The sequence below is a fragment of the Manis pentadactyla genome, chromosome X, assembly GCF_030020395.1.
Source record: "Manis pentadactyla isolate mManPen7 chromosome X, mManPen7.hap1, whole genome shotgun sequence".
Lineage (NCBI taxonomy): Eukaryota > Metazoa > Chordata > Mammalia > Pholidota > Manidae > Manis > Manis pentadactyla.
In genome coordinates, this window is record NC_080038.1 from 39375773 (window position 1) to 39401497 (window position 25725).

Genomic DNA, 25725 nt, shown 5'->3' on the forward strand with positions numbered 1-25725 from the left:
TATAATTTCCATATAACACATAGCTGCATCCCCCCAAAACTTGTTTATACTTTATCCTCCAATTTTTTTATTTTGAAAATTTTTAAATCTATATAAATAGTTAAAAGAAAAGTGAGATGAATACCTATATAACCTACCTCATCTGGAGTCATAGGATCTCTTTTTGCCACATTTACTTAGCAGTCTCTATATGTACACACATTTGCACAGTTTTTGTCTGAGCCATATGAAAAAGTAATTTGCACACATTATAACATGTCACCCTAAATACTTAAACCAGCATCTCTTAAGGATATTCTCTCGCCTAACTATAGTACCATTTATAATATGTAAGAAATGTGAGATTCAAGTAGTAATCTGCTAATACACAGTCTACATTGAAATTTCCCAACTACCCCCATTTTTTTTGAAGCTCTTAACTCTTCCCATCCCACCACCTCCAATCCAGATTCAATCAAGGTTTATATTGAATTCATAGTCTCTTTTAAATCTCTGAGAGTCTTCATGATTTTTTTTTTTAAAGAGGGCAGACATTTGTGATGTACAGAGTTCCACATTCTGGATTTGTTTTCTCATAATTTGGGTTATACATTTTTTAGAAGAATTGATGTTTACTTTTGGTAAATCTCTATTCTGCTACAGTATAAACTGTGTCATAGATATTTTCATTGGTGGGTCCAGAGTGAATGAAGTTTTAGTAAATGGGTACTTTAAAACTTAAAATTTGAGAGTGGGGAGATTATTCCCACTTTTTATCCATCTTCTTCATGGTATACAGTTTTTACCACTTGTTTTTAATTTTAAAGTAGTTGGTTGGGAGCTAAGAGAAACCCTCACTTTTTGCAAATTCATGATGCCCATTTTGAGATATTTGAGATAAATTGCTTTGGCCTACATTTTCTTTCCTGTATAATGCTGAGGCTCTTTTGCACTTCACATTCATAAGACTCATACATGCATTATGTTTCTGCATTGAAATGTTCCTTTTTACAGAACCCTTGAAAGGAATCCAGTAATACTGCAACAAGTTAGCTCTGGAGACTATGGGTACTGAGTAGATTTCCCTGTAGCTTTCAGAATAGAGAGATTCTGTTAGATGTAGGTGGATGGTTTAATCTCTGGTAGATAAGCGCAACTCCAACAAATGGTATAAATTGTTGCAATTATGTTGGACTATTAGCAAGGTCAGTGTCATGATAGTATGTTTCTTATATATTGGAAAATCTTGGTTTCTTCACCAACTACTTCGGTAGGTCCATGATAATAAGTAGTTCAGTACATTTTAAAATACCAAAACAGAATGCCAAAGAGCCCATTTTCCTCTGTAAAGTCCAACATTAGGATGTCTTAGATTTATCCTATCAGATGTGCTGAGGAATTGAAAATCAATTTTCAGAATATACATTTTCTTGTCTACGTCCCCATAATGTGCCAAATAATTATACATTCTAGAAGTACTAGTAATATATAAGCCAGTAGTTGAAAATGTTTTCTGAAGTTTCAGCAGTACCAAGTCTGTTGAAAACTACTCCCCACTAACTGAATTTCTTGTCATAATGATTTTATTATTCTTTTGACCATCTTAAAAAACAACTTTTTATATTTCAGTTTTTAAATGTGCCTTCTTAGATGCACAATATTAATGCTTTCTGTGCTTTCTCTGTGTACATGTGATTATTATGTATGTGTTATTTTCCTTTCCTTTTTAATTACCCTGAGTCTTAGAGTCTGTGCTATTTAATAACCCAGTGAAATATTACAGGCAGGGCAGCACTGTTTAAGAGTCCAATCTGCCTTCCAATCTCACCTTCTCCACTTACTTTCTGGTGGGGGTACCATGGGCAGATTCCTAAACTTACTAGTCTTTGTGTCTGTTTCTGAAAAAATGGAGATAATATCGTATCTTTCTTTTTTTTTTGTAGATAATTATTTTTTATTGAAGGGTAGTTGACACACAGTATTACATTAGTTTCAGGTGTACAACATAGTGATTCAACATTTATATACATGACAATTCTAGGTAATAGCGTATCTTTCTAATACAATTTTTATGAGTATTATGTGGGTGGGCCTTAGCATAGAGTAAGCACTCAGTAAATAGTGGTTATTATTAACATTAATTACAGAAATCTCAATCACCTATTTTTTTAGATAAGGTAATATTCATGGGCCTAGTACAGTGGTTCTCAAGTGTGGGTAGTTTTGCCCCCCTACTCTCCCATTTCCCAGGGAATATATGGTAGTGTCATGACTTGAGTGGGAGGGATGTTACTGATACTTTGTGGGTAGAAGCTAGGAATACTACTGAACATCCTAACAAGGCACAACACAATCCCCTACAACAAAGAATTATCCAGCCCAAATTAACAGTAGTGCTGAGGTGGAGAGATCCTGGCCTCGTAGAATCTACACTAAACACCTTTTAAATAATCTGTTTTATGTTCTTTTTGGTATAACTGCTGCATTTTGAATTGGCACTCTTTGCACAATTTTTTCAAATTAAAAAATTGCATAATTAATTTTAACACAACTTAAGAATTTGACACGTAAAGTTCTTCAAGTATTGGTCACTAACTGCCAGGGACTGATCTAATAAGCATTTTATATAATACATATAATCCTCCTAATAGAACTGTAAGTTAGGTATCCCCTTTTTACAATTGAGGAAACTGAGGAACAGAACAAGATATGTGGAGCTGGGATTTGAACACAGGCAGTCTAGCTCTAGAATCTGCTCTTAACCTACCCTGTAGCTTTCTCTGTGTGGTCTCTTAAGGCTCTTACCATAAAAATGTGATTTGTGAAGTTGGTATCTTACTAGTGTCTATTGAAAAATATTTTTACAAATTTTAAACATTGTTTCCAGTTTCACCACTTATGAAGTAATGAAGATTTGCACTGGTTCTTACATGCCTGATTGTAAGAATTACTTGAGAATAATTCAGAGCTCTAGAGAAAGAACCCTGGGAATCTCACAGTGGCCTCGATGAACCTATGATCAAGGAAACTAGGCCCTGAACTAGATTAGACCTCTTTTAGAACAAACAATATTTTTGTTTTCCTTTTTCTTTCCACACATACTGTGGATTATTACCCTGTCTACGTAACACACTTGATCACAAGAACAGTGGTTTTGAATGTGCATCAAAGCAAACTATTGGTATTATATTTAAATGGATAAATGAGATGTTCTCTACAACTCTTTGGTCATAGCCAGTTGGCCTAGTAATTGACTGAGAGGAACTAGCTATGAAGACCAGACCATAGTTAGCAAAGATCCTAGTGTTGTCCTGGGGGAGTGCCTTCTTACACACTATATGGTTAAAAATACAATGCAAACAAAATCTAAAAATTCTACATTAAAACTCTGTTCCTGTGATTAACATGTATTTGCTGAATGCTTGTTTTTTCCATCCAATAGTTTAAAATTGTTAATATACTCATTTTATCATTGACTGAGACCTTGATTTTCAGCCATATGGTTGGTTTAAATGAAACTGTTCGATGTCTTAATGACATTTACTTGCTCACTATTGTCCTAGGGGAATGCAACCCTAGGAGGCAAGAGTATTTGTTTCAAGGGTTCATGTGTTGGCTTACTTTTCCTGCATGGCTTTTTCGGTATGAGAGATTGGGCAAGGCAGGACACCTCTTGGTGTACTTTATACACCATCTACTTCTTACTGGCTAAGGTTGTTGCCATAAAGACTTTTCAGTGGCATATCACGTTAACCCATGATTCATCTGTCTCCACACTAATGTTCGGGAAATTACTTTGTAAAACTTATTCAAGTTGCCCCCAGAATGTTAGAGTAAGTCCGTGTTGTCTTAACTTCGAAATAATATAATATCACTATGGCTTCACTCTTTCATTCTGGCCTAGAAACCTCATCCCAAGATTGAAATAACTCTTAAGAACAAGTTACTTGTTTCCTAAATAATGAAGCAGGTGCCTTCATCCCAACTCTCCCTCCTGCTCACATCTATATTGACAACTTTATGAAAATTTCTGTGATGACCTCTCCCTTCTTTTAGCATCATGGCATACTATGTTTATTTTTTGCCTAATGTATTGGTTTTTGAATATATTTTGCATAATTTGTCCTCACATTTATTGTCTTCAGTTTTCTTATACTAATATTTTGAATATATTTTCATTTCTGTCCCCTGTGTGAAGTCATTCTCTAAAGTTCCATCCCTCTTTAGATTTTGCCTTTGCCAGATGGGTTTTTGGGTGGACTAGATGCTGTGTATCCTCACATGCAGCAAGCCCTCAATCAGCCACTTCCTCATGGTTCTCTTCCAAGTCAGAGTTGTCTTTGATAATGTCCTGTGCCTTTTTGTGTAGTCTTTTGTCCAAACAGCTACACAAAGGTTTGGGTCCTGAAACCAGACTGGTTCTTAAAAGTGAAAGAATTCCCTACTTCTCTAGCTCCTGAAATCATTTCTGGTACTGTTGCTAAAATGCATTTGTTAAAAACACCACCTTCTATCTTCTACATTTTTATACCTTTTGCTATTACTTTGTTTTTAGAAAATTGTAATTTCTGTAAGGTAAATTTATTAAAATTCATCAATACTGAAATTAAGAGTAAATGACAGCTCTGATTTTGTTTGACTTTTATATTTTAGCTTTTCAGTACATTGTCTTCATATAAGATCAAAGTCTGGGATTAATCAAACCAGACCAGATTACTGTTAACTCAAGTCTTCAATATTAAATCTGTATCTTCCCTAGAATATTTTCTCTAAATTTCTTTTTTTTTCTGTTTTCTCCCAGTATTTAGTTGAATCCCATCCTTTCTTTAGGATCTGCATATTGCTGTGAACTGTAGAAAAGCCTGTCTTTCTCAATTCGCCTTCTATTCCAGCTGCTATCTTTTGAAAATGGGGAACAAAAATTTTTAATGTTAAGGAAAAAACTTTAGGGCAAGAGGGAAATCACAAATTTGGTTATTCATTGTTGTATCAGATTAATAGAGCTGTTGGTTTTTCAAGATACAAGTGCATCACAAAATAATAATTCTGGAGCTATCATATTCCAGAAGCAAATATACTCATGACTTAGTACTCTCAGCAACCTTAGCTCTAACCCTTTATTGTTTGCAGGAAAGAAAAATATACTAATGGCCTTTTTCTAGATGAAACTACCAAACTAACCATAAATTACAAACTACAACCTAACTGTCAAAGGAATCAGTAGCATTAGAGGTGAAAGTTCATTTGCTCAGTAAAGAGTAGAATAATACTCCACAGAATCAAGGCTCTGTATTTGACCCAAAAAACCTGTTCTTACTGACCTCCAAGAATCTCATCTTCAAAACAAAAGAGAGGAGTGGTAAGAAGACATAAAAAGAGCCCAGAAAGAAGTGGTTACAGTGAGGTAGTGAAGGAAAGCTTGAGATTTTACGAACCCCTAGCCCAGTCACTTATTAGCTTTATGACATCAAACAAATTCAGCTTCTCTGAGCCCTAGTTTCCTCATTTGTAAGATGGACAAAATATTGCCTCCTGTCTGGTTTCTTATTTTTTATTAATTATTCTTATTGTATTGTTTGTTTTTGTTTGTTTTCCCACATGGGAGCACAGTGGAGTGTACAAATCTTCCAGAGTTATCTGCAGAGTGTTAGGCTTTATTTTTCCTGTGAAAGAGACCTTGTTTGGAAGCCCTGCTTAGAAAATTTGTTCAGTCATATCAGTACCTTCAATGCACTGCATGGGAAGTGAGGAGGGAAAAAAGGAGGAGCAGGTATTATTTAGGAGCTAGTGGCATAGTCTGAATTATATTCTCTCTTTTTTGTCTAAATTTGTACTTGCCACCTTTCCTGACAAACACACCACACAGATATAATTGCCCTAGCTTTGACTTACAAGCCATAGTCCTAAAGCATTAGTTTGTTTTCTAAGTAAGTTAAACACATGAAAAATTGCTGGAACCAAACTCAGAAATTCCTTGAATGTGATACTTAAGGGATTGGCCTTACAATTGTAAAGTTGTTATTGATTTATGTTTATTCAACAGATCAAGTATAACATATTTCCAGTCATCTTGTTTACTCTTGCCTTAATTTACATGGGTTCTGATAATAATACTTTAACCTAGTAACTTAGAAAATAGCGGCAAAATATCAGTTAAGAGAATTAAATATGCTATTACTTACCATACTCTAAATTTTTATTGTTCAGTAATGAAGTACTTATTAAACACCTACTATATATGCTAGTCACTTCCTTGGCAGTGAATAGACAGCGTGACTAAAACAGACAAGACCTTTGCTTTTAAACAACATTGAGTTGCTAAATCCGTTTCCTTTTCTTTAGGGTATTTTCATTGTCTACAAATTTTAGAGTTGAAAAGCGCATTAGAGGTCATCTAGTCCAACCTCTCTATTCAAACGGAGAACTCCAGCTACTAATTTACAGGACACTATGAGTAATTAGTGAACCATTCAAGTAATGACAGCAAACTATAGGAAAATTAGCACAAATTGTGAGAATTTACTATGTTGTTAGCATCATAAGTTTAGAAAAGATGTAAAGTGTAAGAAAAGTTCAGTTGTAATGTAAATGAAAGATTCCACTATTTTATCTTCAAGTTAAAATCGAGAACTTAAATACCTTTTTTTCTTTGTAGAACTGTAGTGAAACCAATTTTGTGTCATGTAGTGACTAAATCCAAAAATAGTTTTCTGCTTATAGACTTGAGTGTCTTTCAAAAGCAACTATACAGATGATGCTGTTTATGAGTGTCTAGGAAGTGTAAATAGAAATAATGTGCCTTCCTGCCTTCCTAGAATCATAACAGTTCAGATTTGGAATTCAGGCCCCTTATATCAAGGATGAGGACATTGGCTTCCAAAGAGGTTAATTGTCTTGCCCAAATAAGAGCCAAAATTAGTGACTTACATTGAAGCAAAGAGTCAGGTTTTATATATTAAGATCATTGTACTTTGACATTCAGATATCAGTTATTCTCCACTCTAAATGATCTACATTGCCCTTGTTAGACTTGCTGAGCATTGACCTTATTTTTTAAATATGAGAAGATCTGAGAAATTGATGAAAGAAATGATGAAGTCAGAGATACTAGTACTGAGTCTCTTGGCATTATTTCTGATGGTATATCTTTTATGCTAAAAATTGCCAATATTCAGTTGCTGGTCACAAATAATTTTTCCCCCACAATAGGTATTGTCTTCTGAGGACTCTGAAGCAATGTCAGACATTGAGAGAAGCTCTCATTGCTGCAGGAAAAGAGATTATATGGCATGGAAGAACAAAAGAAGAACCAGCACATTACTGTAGCATTTGTGAGGTAACCATTCTTATCCACAGTTGTTTTATAAAGCCTCTTACCCCTCCATTTTTGGTTTCTCTTTACTTATTTTTAAAAATATATTCATACTTTTATGTAATGCAGTTTACTGAAATTGACAGTATGTTCAGTTTTGATGTTTTCTTGTTACTCAGCTATTATATTAAAATTTAATCTGACAGCATACTATTTCACTAATTGTGAATTCACTCTAAAAGTATCTACTAGAGTTTTCTGGTAGATATATAACATGATAATCATCAAGAAGTTTAGTCTTTATTTTAAATTGAGAACAATTCAGATGAAGACAGATGCCAATAAACTGATAGAGTTCAGTACAGCTCCGAGCAGATTAGTGTTCAGTCTTCTGTGGTGCAGTTCAAGTAAATGGGTCAGTGTTCTCCTGTGGCCAAGGCCTGCAAGAGATGTAGTAACAAGGCATAGTACCTGTTGTGAAGGAGCTCACATCCTACTTGGAGGACACAAGTTATAAATAGTGAGTTGTAATGAACATAAGACTGTGGTGAATGTGAAGTTCGTCTTACTGCTATAATAACACTGAGGGGGAAGAGTAACCTAATTTTCCCCTCAGGTGTTGGCAAAAGAGTTTACAAAAGTATTAATATTTGAGTCCATCCTTGAAGGATGAGTGTGACATAAATGGGCTAAAAAATAATGAGAGTTGTTATCTTAAGCCTAGACTAGAACCTCGCAGTGGGTATATTAAGGAAGAAGAGGAATACAAAAATATTTGGAAGGTAAAAATCTACAAGACCACTCATGGCAGAAGTGAGGGACAGGTTGAGGAATGCTCACAAATTTTCTAGCTCAGATCATATGGTTCATGTTGGTTGTCCACTGATATTAATAATGAAAGCATGGTGAACTCGAGGAATTTAATTAACTATTCAAAGAAGACTTGAGGTCATGAGAGTTTTCTGTCATTCGATAAATTTAAGGATATGCTAAAGCCAGGGATATTAATGATGCATTCCAAACCTTGAAACTCTGTAATTCTGACATTGACTTTCATTTGAAATGATTGAATCCATTGGTTTATGTTAATGTTATATAACCTGCCCAAAGTAAGTCATTGGGAAGTCAGATAGAGTCTAGTTAGGTATATTGTACTTCAGAAAAGTGAATGTATAAAGCTTTCCAATATTTGAGAATGACTCCTATCCTGCAGTGTTACTTCTTATCCTGTCTGAACCTTAGCAACTCTTTCTTTCTGTAACTCTTACCTTTCTGTGCAATAGAGGTATTATTTCTCAAATCATGCCTTAACTATGAATATACTTTTGTTTATACTCCTTAACATGAAGCTTATAGCTGAACACTCATTCACTGTCACCCATCACTTTCCTCATCTATAAAATAATCAGATTGTATTCATTTAACAAATGTGTTTTGAGGTTGCACTAAGCATTATGATACGCTGTAGAGATGCAGTGATGAGTAAAACATAGTCTTCATATTTGAGGAGTTCAGTCTAGGGAGCGGGGAGAATATATACACACAGGGCCCTCTGGTGAGTATTATCATAGAGAAGTCAAAAGAAAATACTGATTATACATCTGATTGCATGCTGTTTCAGATAAAACAAAAACAGGCTGACCTTTTTCAGACTTTGGAATTAGGCTTGGCCAGTAGTTGTAATGAGTATGTCATTCCCTTAGGTCACTCCCCTACATAGGCATTACACCCATGTCTTTGGGTTTGGTGCAAAATAAACCTGGTCTCTTGAAGATTCTGAAACACAGTCATGTTTGTTGTAGTACCTGCTTTTAACGAGAAATCACTATCTCTCTTGAATGCTTTTTCTCTCATAAAATAGGTGGAAGTTTTTGATCTGCTTTTTGTCACTAATGAGAGCAATTCTCGAAAGACCTACATAGTGCATTGCCAAGATTGTGCACGAAAAACAAGCGAAAACCTGGAAAATTTTGTGGTGCTAGAACAGTACAAAATGGAGGACCTGATGCAAGTCTATGACCAGTTTACATTAGTAAGTGAAATCAACATGTGAGTACATAGTTAGTAGGATAGGGAAGTATCAGTGTTTGTTCTGCTACCTGATAAGTAGGAGGTAATTAAATGTTTAAATTTTCCTTTGGCTCATTAGATATTACATGAGGAAGTATTTATGTCATTTCCCCCTCTTCCACTTCCAAGTATTTGTTCCTATGAAGTTGGCATATTTCATTTTCACTTTTCCTCCTGGGTGAGACTAGCCTTAAATGATGTCACAAGAACTACAGTTTATAATCTTTAGTGTAGTTTTAAAACATGACCATATTATTGATGCCATTTGATCTCAGTTGATAAAATTTTTATATACATAGGTTGTCCACAAAATGAATCAGTTAAGTGTTCTTTTAAATATACTTCTACTTTTAGACCTAATTGTATTTATTGAAAATTTTGTCCTTGCCAGAAGTGTTAACCTCATTGGGAATATATGGTGGAGCTTAACTTCCTGGTATATATAACTTTATGAAGGTCAAAGATACACAGTTTTAAATTTTAAACAGCAGATGCCTCAGGGGAAACATTTTACTCTAGCACATCAGTAGTTTTATGAATAGAAACACAGACATAGTTTATAAATTGTTCATTTCCTCCAATACTTTTAATATACATGATCAGAAATGGAATTTTTGAAATTTAGCTGTTATTTTCATGTGGATGGTCTTCAGGATTGCTTGAAGAAGAAGAAAGTTATCTGGGATATGTTAAAATATATTATCTAGTTTAGATAGGTTCTAAAGCCAGTCAGTCACTAATGAAATTTTAATAAATTTGTGAAATTATTTTCCACAAGCCTTTAAAAAAATGTAAACCTATCAGTCTTAAGAGTTTTTGACTAATTGGTGAAGAGGTACAGAGAAATGTGGTTGGACTGAATAGGAAAATGATCCCAGACTCTTAGGAAAATTGTCTAGGTGAGAGATAGCAAGGGAAGTTGTACTTTGACATTGTGTAGCAGGCTGTTGAACTCTTCTTGAGAATTGTTTTTTTTCTACCTTCATAAGCAGACTATAGTCTTCAGTTAGGGAACACTCATAACAATTTGTATACCAAGGTAATATATCTTTTATTTTCAGGCTCCTCCATTACCATCTTCATCTTGATATTGTTCTGTGGACATTCATTGAGACCTTTTCTGCTATTCAGGAAGTAATTCAGTTCTGCACCACTGGTTTTTGTAGCTATCTCGTAAGGCTGCTGGCTGAAAACTGTGTCTATGCAACCTTCCAAGTGTGCGGAGTGTCAACCAACTGGACAGGGGAGAGCAGTGCTCCTACTCCAGGACTCACAAAACTGATCAGCTGTACTTCAGAAAAAAACAAAAAAAATTTCCATGTTTTGTATATATCTGACAAAACTGGCAACATCATAAAGACTACTGACTTGAAAACAACCTCTTTTATATTTCTCTATTTCTGGGCTGATGAATTGGTTTTCATCTATCTTTTCCCCTTCAGAATTTTCCTTGGAAAAAAATACTAGCCTAGCTGGTCATTAATTTGTAAGGTAGTTAGCAATTTTAAGTCTTTCTTTAGTCAATCTTTTTTTTAATGTGAAAAGTTAGGTAAGGAACTTTTTTACTGCTTTTATGTTTTTCTGTCTTGTTTTGAAACCATGACGGTTATAACACTTTTGGTTCCTAAATAAAATGTTTAAAAAATTTAACAGCCAAGTCACAAAGATAATGGATTGCACATAGACTAAGGAATAAACGTCAGATTTGTGATTTTTGTTTCTAATCTTGATGTAAATTTACACTATTTATAAATACATATTTATTGCTTGAAAATATTTGTGAATGGAATGCTGTTATTTTTTCCAGATTTACCTGCCATTGAAATTTTAAGGAGTTATGTAATTTCAAACACTACTCCTATTACATTTTCTATGTGTAAATAAAACTGCTTAGCATTGTACAGAAACTTTTATTAAAATTGTTTAATGTTTGAAGAGTTTTCTATTGTTTGAGTTTTAAAAAAGACTATGTACAGTGCCCAGTTTTTGTTCAATTTTCAAATCTGATTATATATATTTTATATATACTTATGTATGTATATATAATATATATAGAAATCTGGGTATATATGTATAAAGATTTAGAACTTAAATTTTTCTCATTTTAAGTTTCACATCTATGGTAGATTTTTGAGGTATCTACTGTAAAGTATTGCTTACAAAGTATGATTATTTTTAAAGAAATATATATGGTATGTATCTTCAAGACCTAAAATGTCAAGACTGGTTTATTGTTAAGTTGCAATTACTGCAATGACAGACCAATAAACAATTGCTGCCAAAAAGTAGTATAATAATAGAAAACAAACAGTGATTGAACTTAAGGTATTAAAGGGAATGTTATATAGGCTTAACAAATCCTGTACATCACTTAATAGCGTTTTATATAGAAAAAAACATTGAGAATGAAGGGCTCTATTTTAGAATGCAAATAAATTAAGAGACTTATTTTTTTATGTTAGGCAATTTTGAAATTTCATGTTTCCTGCTTGCATGACATGATTGGGGTTGGGGGTTGCTGCAAATACCGTATCACTAGTAAAATGCAGTGAGCTAGTGAGCATTGACAAGTCACTTCTAATTAACAGAAGTATTTCATTTTGTATTACTGGTATCTGGCATTTAGCACATGTTCTCATTTTATCACTGTATCACGCTTTCTAAGGTATTTCCAGAAGCTTTAGTGAAGCAGCATAGAGTATGCTATATATGACTGAAGAGAATTTATAATCCTATCTAGTGAAATGCCACACTGATGGAACTAATCAGGTATTCATTTCTAGATAGTTTTGGAGTATGTTATCCTTTGTAGAAATAGTTTGAAGGCTTGAAAGCATGGAGCTACTTTATTCAAGAAGTTAATGATTTGGTAAATAGTGAATATCTACTAGCAGCAATCATCTCTTATTTATAATTTCAGAAGGAAATAATTACAAATCTATTTTGGCTAAGGAGCAAGTGTGCTTGTCTAAGTGCTGCTTAGGATGTTTAACCACTAATATTTTTAGGAGAACTCAAATATTTTTAGAAAAAAGAATTGCAAGCCAACTATCCAGAAACAAAGATTATAAGAATGCTAAGCTGTGCCTAAATGTTTCTTAACCAGTTCTAGTTTATCTTACTGACACGGTATCTTATTTCCTGTGGTCTTACTAAGATAGTTTATTGCCAAGATTAATATCAGTGGTCTGATATTTAAGAGTAATTTTGTGTTGTTTCACCGAAACATAATTGGAAGTTAAATTTCAAGACAAACACTCAGCTTAGTCTTTGAATGGGAGATAGATATCAGATACATCAACATTACACTGAAGTATAACTGGGTCAAGTCTCATGTAGACTGCTCTCTTTTCATCAATTAAGCATCCTTTATAAGATTTACATTTTTCAGGTTTCAGAAGAAATAGAATAATTTTTTTCTTTTTACTGCTTGTATAGATAAATCTCATTAAGCACACTCTATCCAGGTGCCTTAATAGTGAAACAAGAATGCATCAGAATACACACATACTGTTTAGAGAAAGAAGATATTACACAATGTATGTAAAAGCAGATGTTGATCCAGAAAGTGGAAAGTAAATCATTCTTATTGTCACCAGTTAAGTAGAAAATCTTATATAAATACTTAAAGAAGTTCAACTTGCTTATCCTATTTAAGATAAATCAGTAAAAAACGTTTTGGCTTCTGCATTTTGAAATAAAACCTAAGTAACTTTTCCAGAGTAGTAAATTGACAGGACCTTCAAAGTAGTAGTAATTGGTCAACTGAAATTTAAGATCACATAATATAAATTTAAGTGAAATGTCTGCTTCTCAGAACCTGGTTATTAAATGTTGAAATTATCATCGTGTATTTTTATTTAGTCAATATATTTATTCAGCATCTTCTAAAAAACAAATCTGAGTAAGATGTGATTCTTGCCCTGTGTCATCTATACACACATCTAGTATGGGAGATTCATGTAATATATCAGGCAAAATGTAGAAGAGGTAACAAGAAGCGTGGGCCTGCATTTCAGCAGGGTTTTACATCATCGTACCTTCCAGAACAAAAGGATTTGGTAATCTCAAGGATTCAGGAACTTGAGGGGTTGGAGGAGTGCTAAAAGACAACTGGAGAGGAGGTAGGAAAGCTCTAATGTTGGAAAGCTGCCTTTGCCACGAGAGATGTGCACTCTAGTTAATAGGGAACCATCTATGGGATTTGAGCAAAACAGCACTGAATTTGCCCTAGTCTTCCTACCTGCTTTAACCCACTCTACTTTATACACTGATGCCAGAGGACTATCTGTAAATTCAGAAATTAAAGGAAGAGATGGTTTGGACTTGAACTTTGGATGTCATTGGGATAGAAGTAAGAGCACAGATTCAGAAGACCAGTCTTTAGGACCTCTTAATCTTACCTTCATTTTGGTGGGGGTGCTTCTAACCAGAATAGAAATACAGATGGGTAATCTGGAAGCAGAAGATAATGAACTGTTTGTGGGGCATCTTAGTTGGAATTAGGAAAGGCCTGGACCGGAACCATGCATCTTTCCTCCCACAGAGGTGGTGCTCAGTGCCAGGGGAGGTGATAGATCACACAGAAACTGGTGTGATGTAGAGCAAATACCCACTAAGGACTGTCAGCAAATAAGAAGAAAGGAGATTCCAAGGAGAAGAAAAGAAACCAGCCAGGGGTGATGTTAAGCAAGCTATAGCTTTTGGGAAATAACCACACCATGCTGCAAAAAAGGATTAAAGGGATCCCTTTGGGCTGGCACAAGATGATTAGTGACACCTGTCAGAGCACTTTCAGTGGAGTAGCATCTGGATTGCTGTGGATGAGAAAAGGTATTGAATTCGGGCACGGTGGAGGGGGGATCAGTTTGGTCTTTGCAGACCCAGATACGAAACTTTGTTGGTCTTTGCTGAATAGCAGCCAGGTCACCAATTTTAAATGTTTCATAGCATTCTCCTGGACTGCTTTACACAGTAATAGTTGTGTTTTTATGCTGTGAAGCAACCAATGTATCGTGTTTTGTTTTTGACAGTAAGACATACTTTTTAGTTGAGCGGGGAAATGAGGATAGTATTTTTTAGTGTGGCCTAAAGATGCCTATCATTTATTGATTACTTGGTGCAAAGCACAGTACTCAGTACTTCATATACATTATTTTTAGTCCTCAATGAACCTTCTGAGTTAGGTACTCTTATTTCCATCTTACAGGTAAGTAAATTGAAGCAAAGAGAGTTCATGTAACTCGCTAAGGTTTGTGGTTATTAAGTGTTGAAGCCAAAATTGCAACTGGTGAGCAACATCAGAGCAAGTGCTATTCTACCTCTCGCTGCAAGAAAAAGGAATTGCGGAGTGCTTACTCTGTAGTCACATTTGAATGAAACTCCATTTTGCATATACCTTTAACAAAAGAAAGCTGTCTTTAAATTTGATAACGTATAAATAGGCCAACCATATCTTTTTTAATAGTCCAAACCAGGACACTTTTGAGATGTAAGGGAGCACTATTAGTAATTGGACATAGTGTTTAAGTTGGTCTTCAGAAGAAGCGTTTTTGAGAGTATTCTAACATTGTACTCCTAGATGTTTGCACTCAGAATGGAAAGGAAGCATGGATTTAGGTTGCATTAGGGCCCACAATTGTGGTTGAAAAAGATAGTGGATTGTCAGGCTAAAGATGGAAGCAGTGGAATAGAAAGTGGACGTGAGAGAGGAAAAGGATATTCCTGGCAAGTCCCAGGAATGATGTCTACTGAGTTGGTCCCATCCTAAAATCAAATAATGACAACTTCAAGAAACCATGACAAAATGAGTAAATAGAATATTCTCAGTATAAGGATTATAATATTTTTCTAAACTACTGGTCTACCATTTACCGATCTAAAGTGGGAATCTGATTTAACATATTCAAATACGATTTTTAAGTGTACCAACCTGAGAAAAAAGTAGTCACAGTTTTCTTAGGGTTTTAAAACCATTCAGTGTCATGTAGTCATTTCCAAGGATTAAACATGTCTTAATATGAACTTCCTGATGAACGTAAGTACTATCCTAAGGTATTTAAATTGTAACTGTGTGTGTATGTATATGACCTCAAATATATTAAAGGATAGATTAAAGGTATGATTAACACAAAGCAGTACTCTGAACCATACCTACTTACAAAAATACCCAGATACAATATTGATTATTTTGGAGTATAGGGAGAGAAGAGGAGAAAACAAATATACTGATTTTGTAGGCTAATAAGAGTTACTTGTTGCTAAGCATTAACTTTAACTCTATTTTGTGGTAGAATAATACATTTGGCACAGTGAAACTAGATGAGAATGTTATCTTTAGAAATTACATGACTTAAGGGTCATCCTTCATTAAATATACTTGGATGCAAATTTTGAGATGTCTGCACATGGAAAGGATTCTGTCTAATGGAATCAGTGCTCAAATCTATGATCAAGATTTTCTGGGTTAAGGTACTGAAAATGTAGGGGAAGGGAACAAGCTCAAAAATACATAAGAAATTGATATAAAAATTTTTCAGTCAAAAAGTAGAAAAAAATTAGTTCAAAAATGCTGGGAAGTACCAAATATTTGAAAATGCAGCTGCTGTATGCAAAACCTGGGCAGCTTTAAAATACCAACCTACAAATTATCCTGTTATATATCATTCTAAATCAGATAGGGCTTCTAGTCCATGAATTAGAATTCCTCTCTTAGACTGTCTTCATCTGCTCCTCCAGATACGTCAGTCTGCTCAAACATTTCACGAATAAGAGCCCATTTGTAGAGCTGTGTGTGAACAGTAGGAATCTGTTAACACTGAAGGCTGTGCGATGCTTGTATTCTGAACTTGGATTTTAGGCTTGCTTCAGTCTCATCTAGTGCCATCCCTCTGTTTCTTTTGACTTAACTATTCAGATTTTCAAAATATGTAACATTTACGTGGTTTATAGTGCAAAACTATTTTAAAATGTGATTTCGGAGAAGTCTTGCCTCCCACCCCTTTCACCTTTAATCTACACCTACCACCTGTAGGTAACCATTTTCAATTCATTAGCTCATATTTCCTGTTTCTTTTTTCCCCAAAAGGTAAATAAATCTGTATATATACTCTCATTTCCTTTGTTTTTTACACAAGATGTAGTGTGCTTTATACATTTTTGGCACCTTGATTTTTTTCCACTTGAATACATTCTAAAAATCATTTATCAATTCATGGTGCTCTGTTTGCATGTACCATCTCCAATGATGGACATTTCCAGGGGTGTTCCCAATCTTGCTATTTCAAATAATGTCTCAATGACTGATGCTTATGTTAATTTGTATTTGTGGAGGTGTATGTTCAGGGTAGAGACCTAGAAGTTTGATTGCTGGACTATAAGGTAAGCACACATAGTTTTGCTCCGTATTGCCCTTCATAGCTCCAACACCCCAACAATGTAGGACATGACTATTTTTCCTACATCCCTGCCAATAGACTATTGTGGAGCATTCAAAGTTTTCCAAGTATGATAGGAGAAAAGGTAATCTTAGGATAGTTTTAATTTGAATTTCTTTTTTGACTATGGTTGAGCAATTTTTGATATACTTAAGGATAATTTGCCTGTTTTTTAAACTTGATCTTTTTTTTGAGATATGGTTATATACAGTAAGCTGAACAGGTCTTAAGCACACAGTCTGATGAATTTTGACCAATGTGTACATTCCCCAATCAAGAATAATGCATTGCCATTGTCCTAGAAAGTTCTTTTGTGTCCTTTTCCATCTTATCCCTCTCCTCCCTTGCTGCCCATGCCCTCAGCATCCGCTTTTTAAATTTCTATCCCTAGAGATTAAATGGAAGTGTGCAAAATGTACTTCTTTTGTGTTCAACTTAGTACTCAGCAAAATTTTTGAAATTCTATATATCAGTAGTCCTCTTTTTAATTGCTGAGAGGTATGAATATAATGTTTATCCATTCTCCTGCTAATTGACATTTAGGCTGTTTCCAGTTTTTGCTACTAAGAGTAAACATGGTTGGATCATAAGGTAAGTATATATTTAACTTTACAAGAAATTTTTTGACATTTTCCCAAAGTGGTTGCACCAGTTTATATTTCCACCTGCAATATGAGAGCTCTATTCTGCATCCTCACAGACATTTAGTGTTGTTTTGAAAAGTTTAGCCGTTGTGATTGGTGTGTAGTATCTGATTGTGGTTATAATTTGCATTCCTGTGATGACTAATGTTGGATATCTTTGCATGTGTATACTGACCATTTCTATATCTTATGAATTGTGCAAATCTTTTGCTCATTTTAAATTATTTTTTTGTTACTGATTTGTAGAGTTCCTTATATAACCTGTATATAAGCCATTTGTTAGATATTTGTATTACAAATATTTTTCCAAGTCTGTGATTTGCCTTTTCATTTTCTTAATGATGTCTTGCTGAGCATAAGTTCTTAATTTTGACACGAAGTCTAGCATACAAATTTTTGTTTTGTTTTGTGTTTTATTGTGTTCTGTCTAGGAAATCTTTGCCTACCCTGAAAGATATTCTCCTATGTTTTTACTAGAGGCCTTATAATGTGAGTTTTTACCTTTAAGTCTAAGTTATCTCAATTTAATTTTTGTGTTCTATTAAGTCTTTCAATTAGGCAGTGTAAATTTTTCAACTTTGTTACTCTTTTTCAAAGTTGTTTTGACTATTCTATGTCTTTTGCATTTCTAGATGAATTTTAGAATCAGTTTGCCAATTTTTACAAAAAAAACACAACCTGTTGGAATTTTGGCTGAGATTACACTGAATCTATAGATCAATTGGCATCTTAACAGTCCTGAGTTTTCTGACCCATGAAAAAGGCTTATTTCTCCATTGACTTATATCTTATGTAATTTCTCTCAGCATTGTTTTATAGTTTTTGGTAAACAGGTCTTCATATCCCTAAGTATCTGATGTTTTTTATGCTGTTTTGAATTGTATGTTTTTTACATTTTAACTTCCAATTGTTTGTTGCTAGTTTATAGAACTATAGTTGATTATTGAATATTGACCTTATGTCCTGAAACTTTGCCAAGCTCATTTATTAGTTCTAGTAGCTTTTTTGTAGATTCCTTAGGATTTTCTACATAAAAAATTTTGCTGTGAATAAAGACTTTTTTACTGCTCCCTTCCCAATCTGGATGTCTTTTCTTTTTCTCCCCTTTTTGCACTGACTTGAACCTCCAGTTCAACGTTGAATTGAAGTGGTCAGAGGAGACATACCTATTTCCAGTATTAGGGGAAACTAAGTGTGATGTTAACTGAAAGAGTTTTCATAGATACCCTCTATCAGGTTGAATATGTCCCCTTCTATTGTTAGTTTGCTAACATTTTTTATCAAGAAAGTATGTTGAATTTTATAAAATGATTTTTCTGCATTGATTGAGATGATTATATGGCTTTTATATTTTAGTCCGAAAATATGGCAAACGACATTGATTTTTAACTGTTAAACTAATCTTATACTACTGGGATAAAGGCCACCTGCTCATGCTGTTTTGTTTTTTATATGTATATTACTGGATTATATATTGTTGTCAAAATTTTGTTGAGAAATTTTGCATTTGTGTTCATGAGGAATATTGGTTGATAGTTTTATTTTCTTTTAATGCTTTGTCTGGTTTTAGTATCAGAGTAATACTGACTGGCCTTAGAGTATGAGTTGGAAAGTATTCTCTCCAGTTTTCTTGGAGAGTTTATGTAGAAATGGTGTTATTTCAAATGTTTGATAGAATTCATCAGTAAAGCCATTTGTGCCTGGAACTTTCTTTGTGGAAATGTTTTTAAGTAAAAAATCAGTTTCTTTAATATATATAGGATCCTCAGTTTATCTGTTGCTTCTGGAGGGAGTTTTGGCAGTTTGTCTTATACTTATCTTTTTAGTATTTGTGCAATCTATAGTTCTGTGTCATTCCTGATATTATTAATGACCTGTGCTCCCCCAAACTCCCCATCAGTCTGGCTAGAGGTTTACAAATTTTCTTGAACTTCTCAAAGAATCAACTTTTGATTTCATTGATTTTTCCCTATTATATTACTTTTCTTTTTTCATTGACTTTTCTCTGTCATATTTATTGTTTTCCTTCTGTTTACTTTGGGTCTCTTTAGCTGCTCTTAGTTTCTTTAGGTGGAAGCTTAGGTCATTGATTTGAGACATTTTCTAGTATAGTCATTCACTCCAATAAATTGTCATCTAATTAATGCTTTAGCTGTGTGTCAGGTGTCCCCCAAGACTATGCTCAAGCTTGCTGATTTGCTAGGAGTCATAAAACTCAGAAGCTGTTTATGCATGGTTATAGCTTATTACAGTAAAAGATACAGCTTCAGGAAGCGAAGCCAAGATGGCGGCGTGAGTAGAGCAGCGGAAATCTCCTCCCAAAACCACATATGTTTTTTAAAGTACAACAAATACAGCTATCCCTAAAAGAGAGACCAGAAGACACAGGACAACAGCCAGATTACATCCACACCCGCGAGAACCCAGCACCTCGCGAAGGGGGTAAGATACAAGCTGCAGCCCGGCGGGAGCCGAGCGCCCCTCACCCCAGCTCCTGGCGAGAGGAGAGGAGTCGAAGTGGGGAAGGAGAGGGAGCCCAGGACTGCTAAACCCCCAGCCCTAGCCAACCGCCCTGGAGCGCAGACACAGTGCGTGCATGGGATGCTGGAAACTAGGGAAACAGGACAGTAAGACCTGTGAGTGGGTCCCCGCAGCTGGCGCCCTGGGGACAAAGAAAAGCGAGTGCTTTTTGAAAGTCTTAAAGGGACAGGGACCCCACTGCTGGACGAAAGCATCCCGGGACACTTAGCCCAGCAGCTGGGAATCCCGGAGAACTCTGGTCACCCTAACCCCCTCTGCAGCAGGGCAGGTCGGAAGCCCCTCACGGAGATAAACAGCCTCCCGGCCGTTTCCCCTCAGACGCGGCTCCACCATATCGGAGGAGCAACCCGAGGCAGGCCACGCCCACAGCAACTGCGGAGCTAAACTCCATAGGGGCTGGGCAAGAATCAGAGGCCCTGTCTGCGCGCAGCTGCCCAGCACAAGCCACTAGAGGTCACTGTTCTCCCAGGAGAGGAAGGCCACAAACCAACAAGAAGGGAAGTTCTTCCAGATGTCACTCGTCCCAGCTCTGCAAACTATCTCTATCACCATGAAAAGGCAAAACTACAGGCAGACAAAGATCACAGACACAACACCAGAGAAGGAGACAGACCTAACCAGTCTTCCTGAAAAAGAATTCAAAATAAGAATCATAAACATGCTGACAGAGATGCAGAGAAATACGCAAGAGAAATGGGATGAAGTCCGGAAGGAGATCACAGATGCCAGAAAGGAGATCGCAGAAATGAAACAAACTCTGGAAGGGTTTATAAGCAGAATGGATAGGATGCAAGAGGCCATTGATGGAATTGAAACCAGAGAACAGGAATGCATAGAAGCTGACGCAGAGAGAGATAAAAGGATCTCCAGGAATGAAACATTATTAAAAGAACTGTGTGACCAATCCAAAAGGAACAATATCTGCATTATAGGGGTACCAGAAGAAGAAGAAGAGAGAGAAAATGGGATAGAAAGTGTCTTTGAAGAAATAATTGCTGAGAACTTCCCCAAACTGGGGGAGGAAATAGTTGCTCAGACTATGGAAGTACACAGAACTCCCAACAGAAAGGACCCAAAGAGGACAACACCCAGACACATAATAATTAAAATGGCAAAGACCAAGGACAAGGACAGAGTATTAAAGGCAGCCAGAGAGAGAAAAAAGGTCACGTACAAAGGAAAACCAATCAGGCTATCATCAGACTTCTCAACAGAAACCGTATAGGCCAGAAGAGAATGGCATGATATATTTAATGCAATGAAACAGAAGGGCCTTGAACCAAGGATACTGTATCCAGCACGATTATCATTTCAATATGAAGGAATGATCAAAGAATTCCCAGACAAGCAAAAGTTGAGGAAATTTGCCTCCCACAAACCACCTCTACAGGGTATCTTAGAGGGACTGCTCTAGATGGGAGCACTCCTAAAAAGAGCACAGAACAAAACACCCAACATATGAAGAATGGAGGAGGAGGAATAAAATGGAGAGAAATAATCATCAGGCTGCATTTATAACAGCTCAATAAGTGAGTTAAGTTAGACAGTAAGGTAGTAAAGAAGCTAACCTTGAACCTTTGGTAACCACGAATCTAAAGCTTGCAATGGTAATAAGTACATATCTTTCAATAATCACCCTAAATGTAAATGGACTGAATGCACCAATCAAAAGGCACAGAGTAATAGAATGGATAAAAAAGCAAGACCCATCTATATGCTGCTTACAAGAGACTCACCTCAAACCCAAAGACATGCACAGATTAAAAGTCAAGGGATGGAAAAAGATATTTCATGCAAACAATAGGGAGAAAAAAGCAGGTGTTGCAATACTAGTATCAGACAAAATAGACTTTGAAACAAAGTAACAAGAGATAAAGAAGGACACTACATAATGATAAAGGGCTCAGTCCAACAAGAGGATATAACCATTATAAACATATATGTACCCAATACAGGAGCACCAATATATGTGAAACAAATACTAACAGAATTAAAGGAGGAAATAGGATACAATGCATTCATTTTAGGAGACTTCAACACACCACTCACTCCAAAAGATAGATCCACCAGACAGAAAATAAGTAAGGACACGGAGGCACAGAACAACACACTAGAACAGACAGACCTAATAGACATCTATAGAACTCTAAATCCAAAAGCAACAGGATACACATTCTTCTCAAATGCACATGGAACATTCTCCAGAATAGACCACATACTAGGCCACAAAAAGAGCCTCAGTAAATTCCAAAAAATTGGAATCCTACCAACCAACTTTTCACACCACAAAGAAAGCAAAAAGGCCCACAAACACATGGAGGCTTAACAACATGCTCCTGAATAATAAATGGATCAATGACCAAATTAAAATGGAGATCCAGCAATATATGAAAACAAATGAAAACAACCACATGAAGCCCCAACTTCTGTGGGACACAGCAAAAGGAGTCTTAAGAGGAAAGTATATAGCAATCCAGGCATATATAAAGAAGGAAGAACAATCCCAAACGAATAGTCTAATGTCACAATTATAGAAATTGGAAAAAGAAGAACAAATAAGGCCTAAGGTCAGCAGATGGAGGGACATAATAAAGATCAGAGAAGAAATAAATAAAATTAAGAAGAATAAAATAATAGGAAAAATCAATGGAACCAAGAGCTGGTTATTTGAGAAAATAAACAAAATAGATAACCCTCTAGCCAAACTTATGAAGAGAAAAAGAGAGTCAACACCCATCAACAGAATCAGAAATGAGAAAGGAAACAACATGATGGACCCCACAGAAATACAAAGAATTATTAGAGTATACTATGAAAACCTATATGCTAACAAGTTGGAAAACCTAGGAGAAATGGACAACTTCCTAGAAAAATATAACCTTCCAAGACTGACCCAGAAAGAAACAGAAAATCTAAACAGACCAATAACCAGCAACAAAATTGAAGTGGTGATCAAAAAACTACCCAAAAACAAAACCCCCGGGCCAGATGGATTTACTTCGGAATTCTATCAGACATACAGAGAAGACATAATGCCCATTCTCCTTAAAGTTTTCCAAAAAATAAAAGAGGAGGGAATACTCCCAAACTCATTCAATGAAGCCAACATCACCCTAATACCAAAACCAGGCAAAGACCCCACCAAAACCAAAAACTACCGACCAATATCCCTGATGAACGTAGATGCAAAAATACTCAACAAAATATTAGCAAACCAAATTCAAAAATACATAAAGAGGATCATACACCATGACCAAGTGGGATTCATCCCTGGGATGCAAGGATGGTACAACATTCGAAAATCCATCAACATCATCCACCACATCAACAAAAGAAGGACAAAAACCACATGATCATCTCCACAGATGCTGAAAAAGCATTTGACAAAATTCAACATCCATTCATGATAAAAACTCTAACAAAATGGACATAGAGGGCAAGTAGCTCTACATAATAAAGGCCATATATGATAAACCCACAGCTAACATCATACTGAACAGCGAGAGGCTGAAAGCTTTTCCTCTGAGATCGGGAACAAGATAGGGATGCCCACTCTCCCCACTAATTCAACATAGTACTGGAGGTCCTAGCCATGGCAATTGGACAAAACAAATACAAGGAATCCAGACTGGTAAAGAAGAAGTCAAACTGTCACTATTTGCAGATGACATCATATTGTACCTAAAAAACCCTAAAGACTCCACTCTAAAACTACTAGAACTAATATCGGAATTCAGCAAAGTTGCAGGATACAAAATTAACACACAGAAATCTGTGGCTTTCCTATACACGAACAATGAACTAATAGAAAGAGAAATCAGGAGAACAATTCCATTCACAATAGCATCAAAAAGAATAAAATACCTAGGAATAAACCTAACCAAGGAAGTGAAAGACCTATACCCTGAAAACTACAAGACACTCTTAAGAGAAATTAAAGAGGTCACTAACAAATGGAAACTCATCCCATGCTCCTGGCTAGAAAGAATTAATATCATCAAAATGGCCATCCTTCCCAAAGCAATATACAGATTTGATGCAATCCCTATCAAATTACCAACAGCATTCTTCAATGAACTGGAACAAATAGTTCAAAAACTCATATGGAACCATCAAAGACCCCGAATAGCCAAAGCAATCCTGAGAAGGAAGAATAAAGTTGGGGGGATCTTGCTCCCCAAATTCAAGCTCTACTACAAAGCCACAGAAATCAAGACAATTTGGTATTGGCACAGGAACAGAGCCACAGACCAGAGGAACAGAATAGAGACTCCAAACATTAACCCAAACATATATGGCCACTTAATATATGATAAAGGAGCCATGGACATACAATGGGGAAATGACAGTCTCTTCAACAGATGGTGCTGGCAAAACTGGACAGCTACATGTAAGAGAATGAAACTGGATCACTTTCTAATCCCATACACGAAAGTAAATTCAAAATGGATCAAAGACCTGAATGTAAGTCATGAAACCATAAAACTCTTAGAAAAAAACATAGGCAAAAATCTCATGGACATAAACATGAATGACTTCTTCATGAACATATCTCCCCGGGCAAGGAAAACAAAAGCAAAAATGAACAAGTGGCTCTATATCAAGCTGAAAAGTTTCTGTACAGCAAAGGACACCATCAGTAGAACAAAAAGGTATCCTAGAGTGTGGGAGAATATATTCATAAATGAAAGATCCGATAAAGGGCTAACATCCAAAATATATAAAGAGCTCACACACCTCAGAACAAAAAGCAAATAATGCAATTAAAAAATGGTCAGAGGAGCTGAAAAGACAGTTCTCTAAAGAAGAAATTCAGATGGCCAACAGACACATGAAAAGATGCTCCACATCGCTAATCATCAGAGAAATGCAAATTGAAACCACAATGAGATATCACCTCACACCAGTAAGGATCGCCATCATCGAAAAGACAATCAACAACAACAAATGTTGGCGAGGTTGTGGAGAAAGGGGAACCCTCCTACACTGCTGGTGGGAATGTAAATTAGTTCAACCATTGTGGAAAGCAGTATGGAGGTTCCTCAAAATGCTCAAAATAGAAATACCATTTGACCCAGGATTTCCACTTCTGGGAATTTACCCTAAGAATGCAGCACTCCAGTTTGAAAAAGACAGGTGCACCCCTATGTTTATTGCTGCACCATTTACAATAGCCAAGATTTGGAAGCAACCTAAATGTCCATCAGTAGATGAATGGATAAAGAAGAAGTGGTACATATACACAATGGAATATTACTCAGCCATAAGAAAAAAAGAGATCCTACCATTTGCAACAACATGGATGGAGCTAGAGGGTATTATGCTCAGTGAAATAAGCCAGGTGGAGAAAGACAATGATTTCACTCATATGTGGAGTATAAGAACAAAGGAAAACTGAAGGAACAAAACAGCAGCAGAATCACAGAACCCAGGAATGGACTAATAGTTGCCAAAGGGAAAGGGACTAGGAAGGATGGGTGGGAAGGGAGGGACAAGGGCGGGGAAAAAGAAAGGGGGCATTACGATTAGCATGTATAGTGCGTGGGGGGCACAGGGAGGGCTGTACAACACAGAGAAGACAAGTAGTGATTTTACAGCATCTTACTCCGCAGATGGACATTGACTGTGAAGGGGTATGTGGGGGGGACTTGGTGAAGTGGGGAGCCTAGTAAACATAATGTTCTTCATGTAATTGTAGATTACTGATACCAAAAAAAAAGTCAGAAATGCATAAGGCACTGAC

The 25725-nt window shown here is 35.8% G+C and overlaps 1 protein-coding gene across 13 annotated transcripts in view; it reads left to right on the plus strand.

Moving 5' to 3' along the window:
* The window catches only part of KDM6A (lysine demethylase 6A), a 267811-nt gene extending 256515 nt beyond the window's left edge, over nt 1–11296 (plus strand). For 7 of the 13 annotated variants that reach the window (XM_036907471.2, XM_036907472.2, XM_036907474.2 and 4 more), the window contains 3 exons: nt 7189–7315; nt 9153–9323; nt 10423–11296. In XM_036907471.2, the coding sequence (XP_036763366.2) occupies nt 7189–7315; nt 9153–9323; nt 10423–10449 (325 nt within the window). In that variant the 3' untranslated portion in view covers nt 10450–11296. Of the gene's footprint in view, nt 1–6321; nt 6424–7182; nt 7316–9152; nt 9324–10422 lie in introns of all 13 variants that reach the window. The other 6 variants (XM_057495767.1, XM_057495768.1, XM_057495770.1 and 3 more) reach the window with 1 other exon arrangement.
* The last annotated feature ends 14429 nt before the right edge of the window (nt 11297–25725 follow it).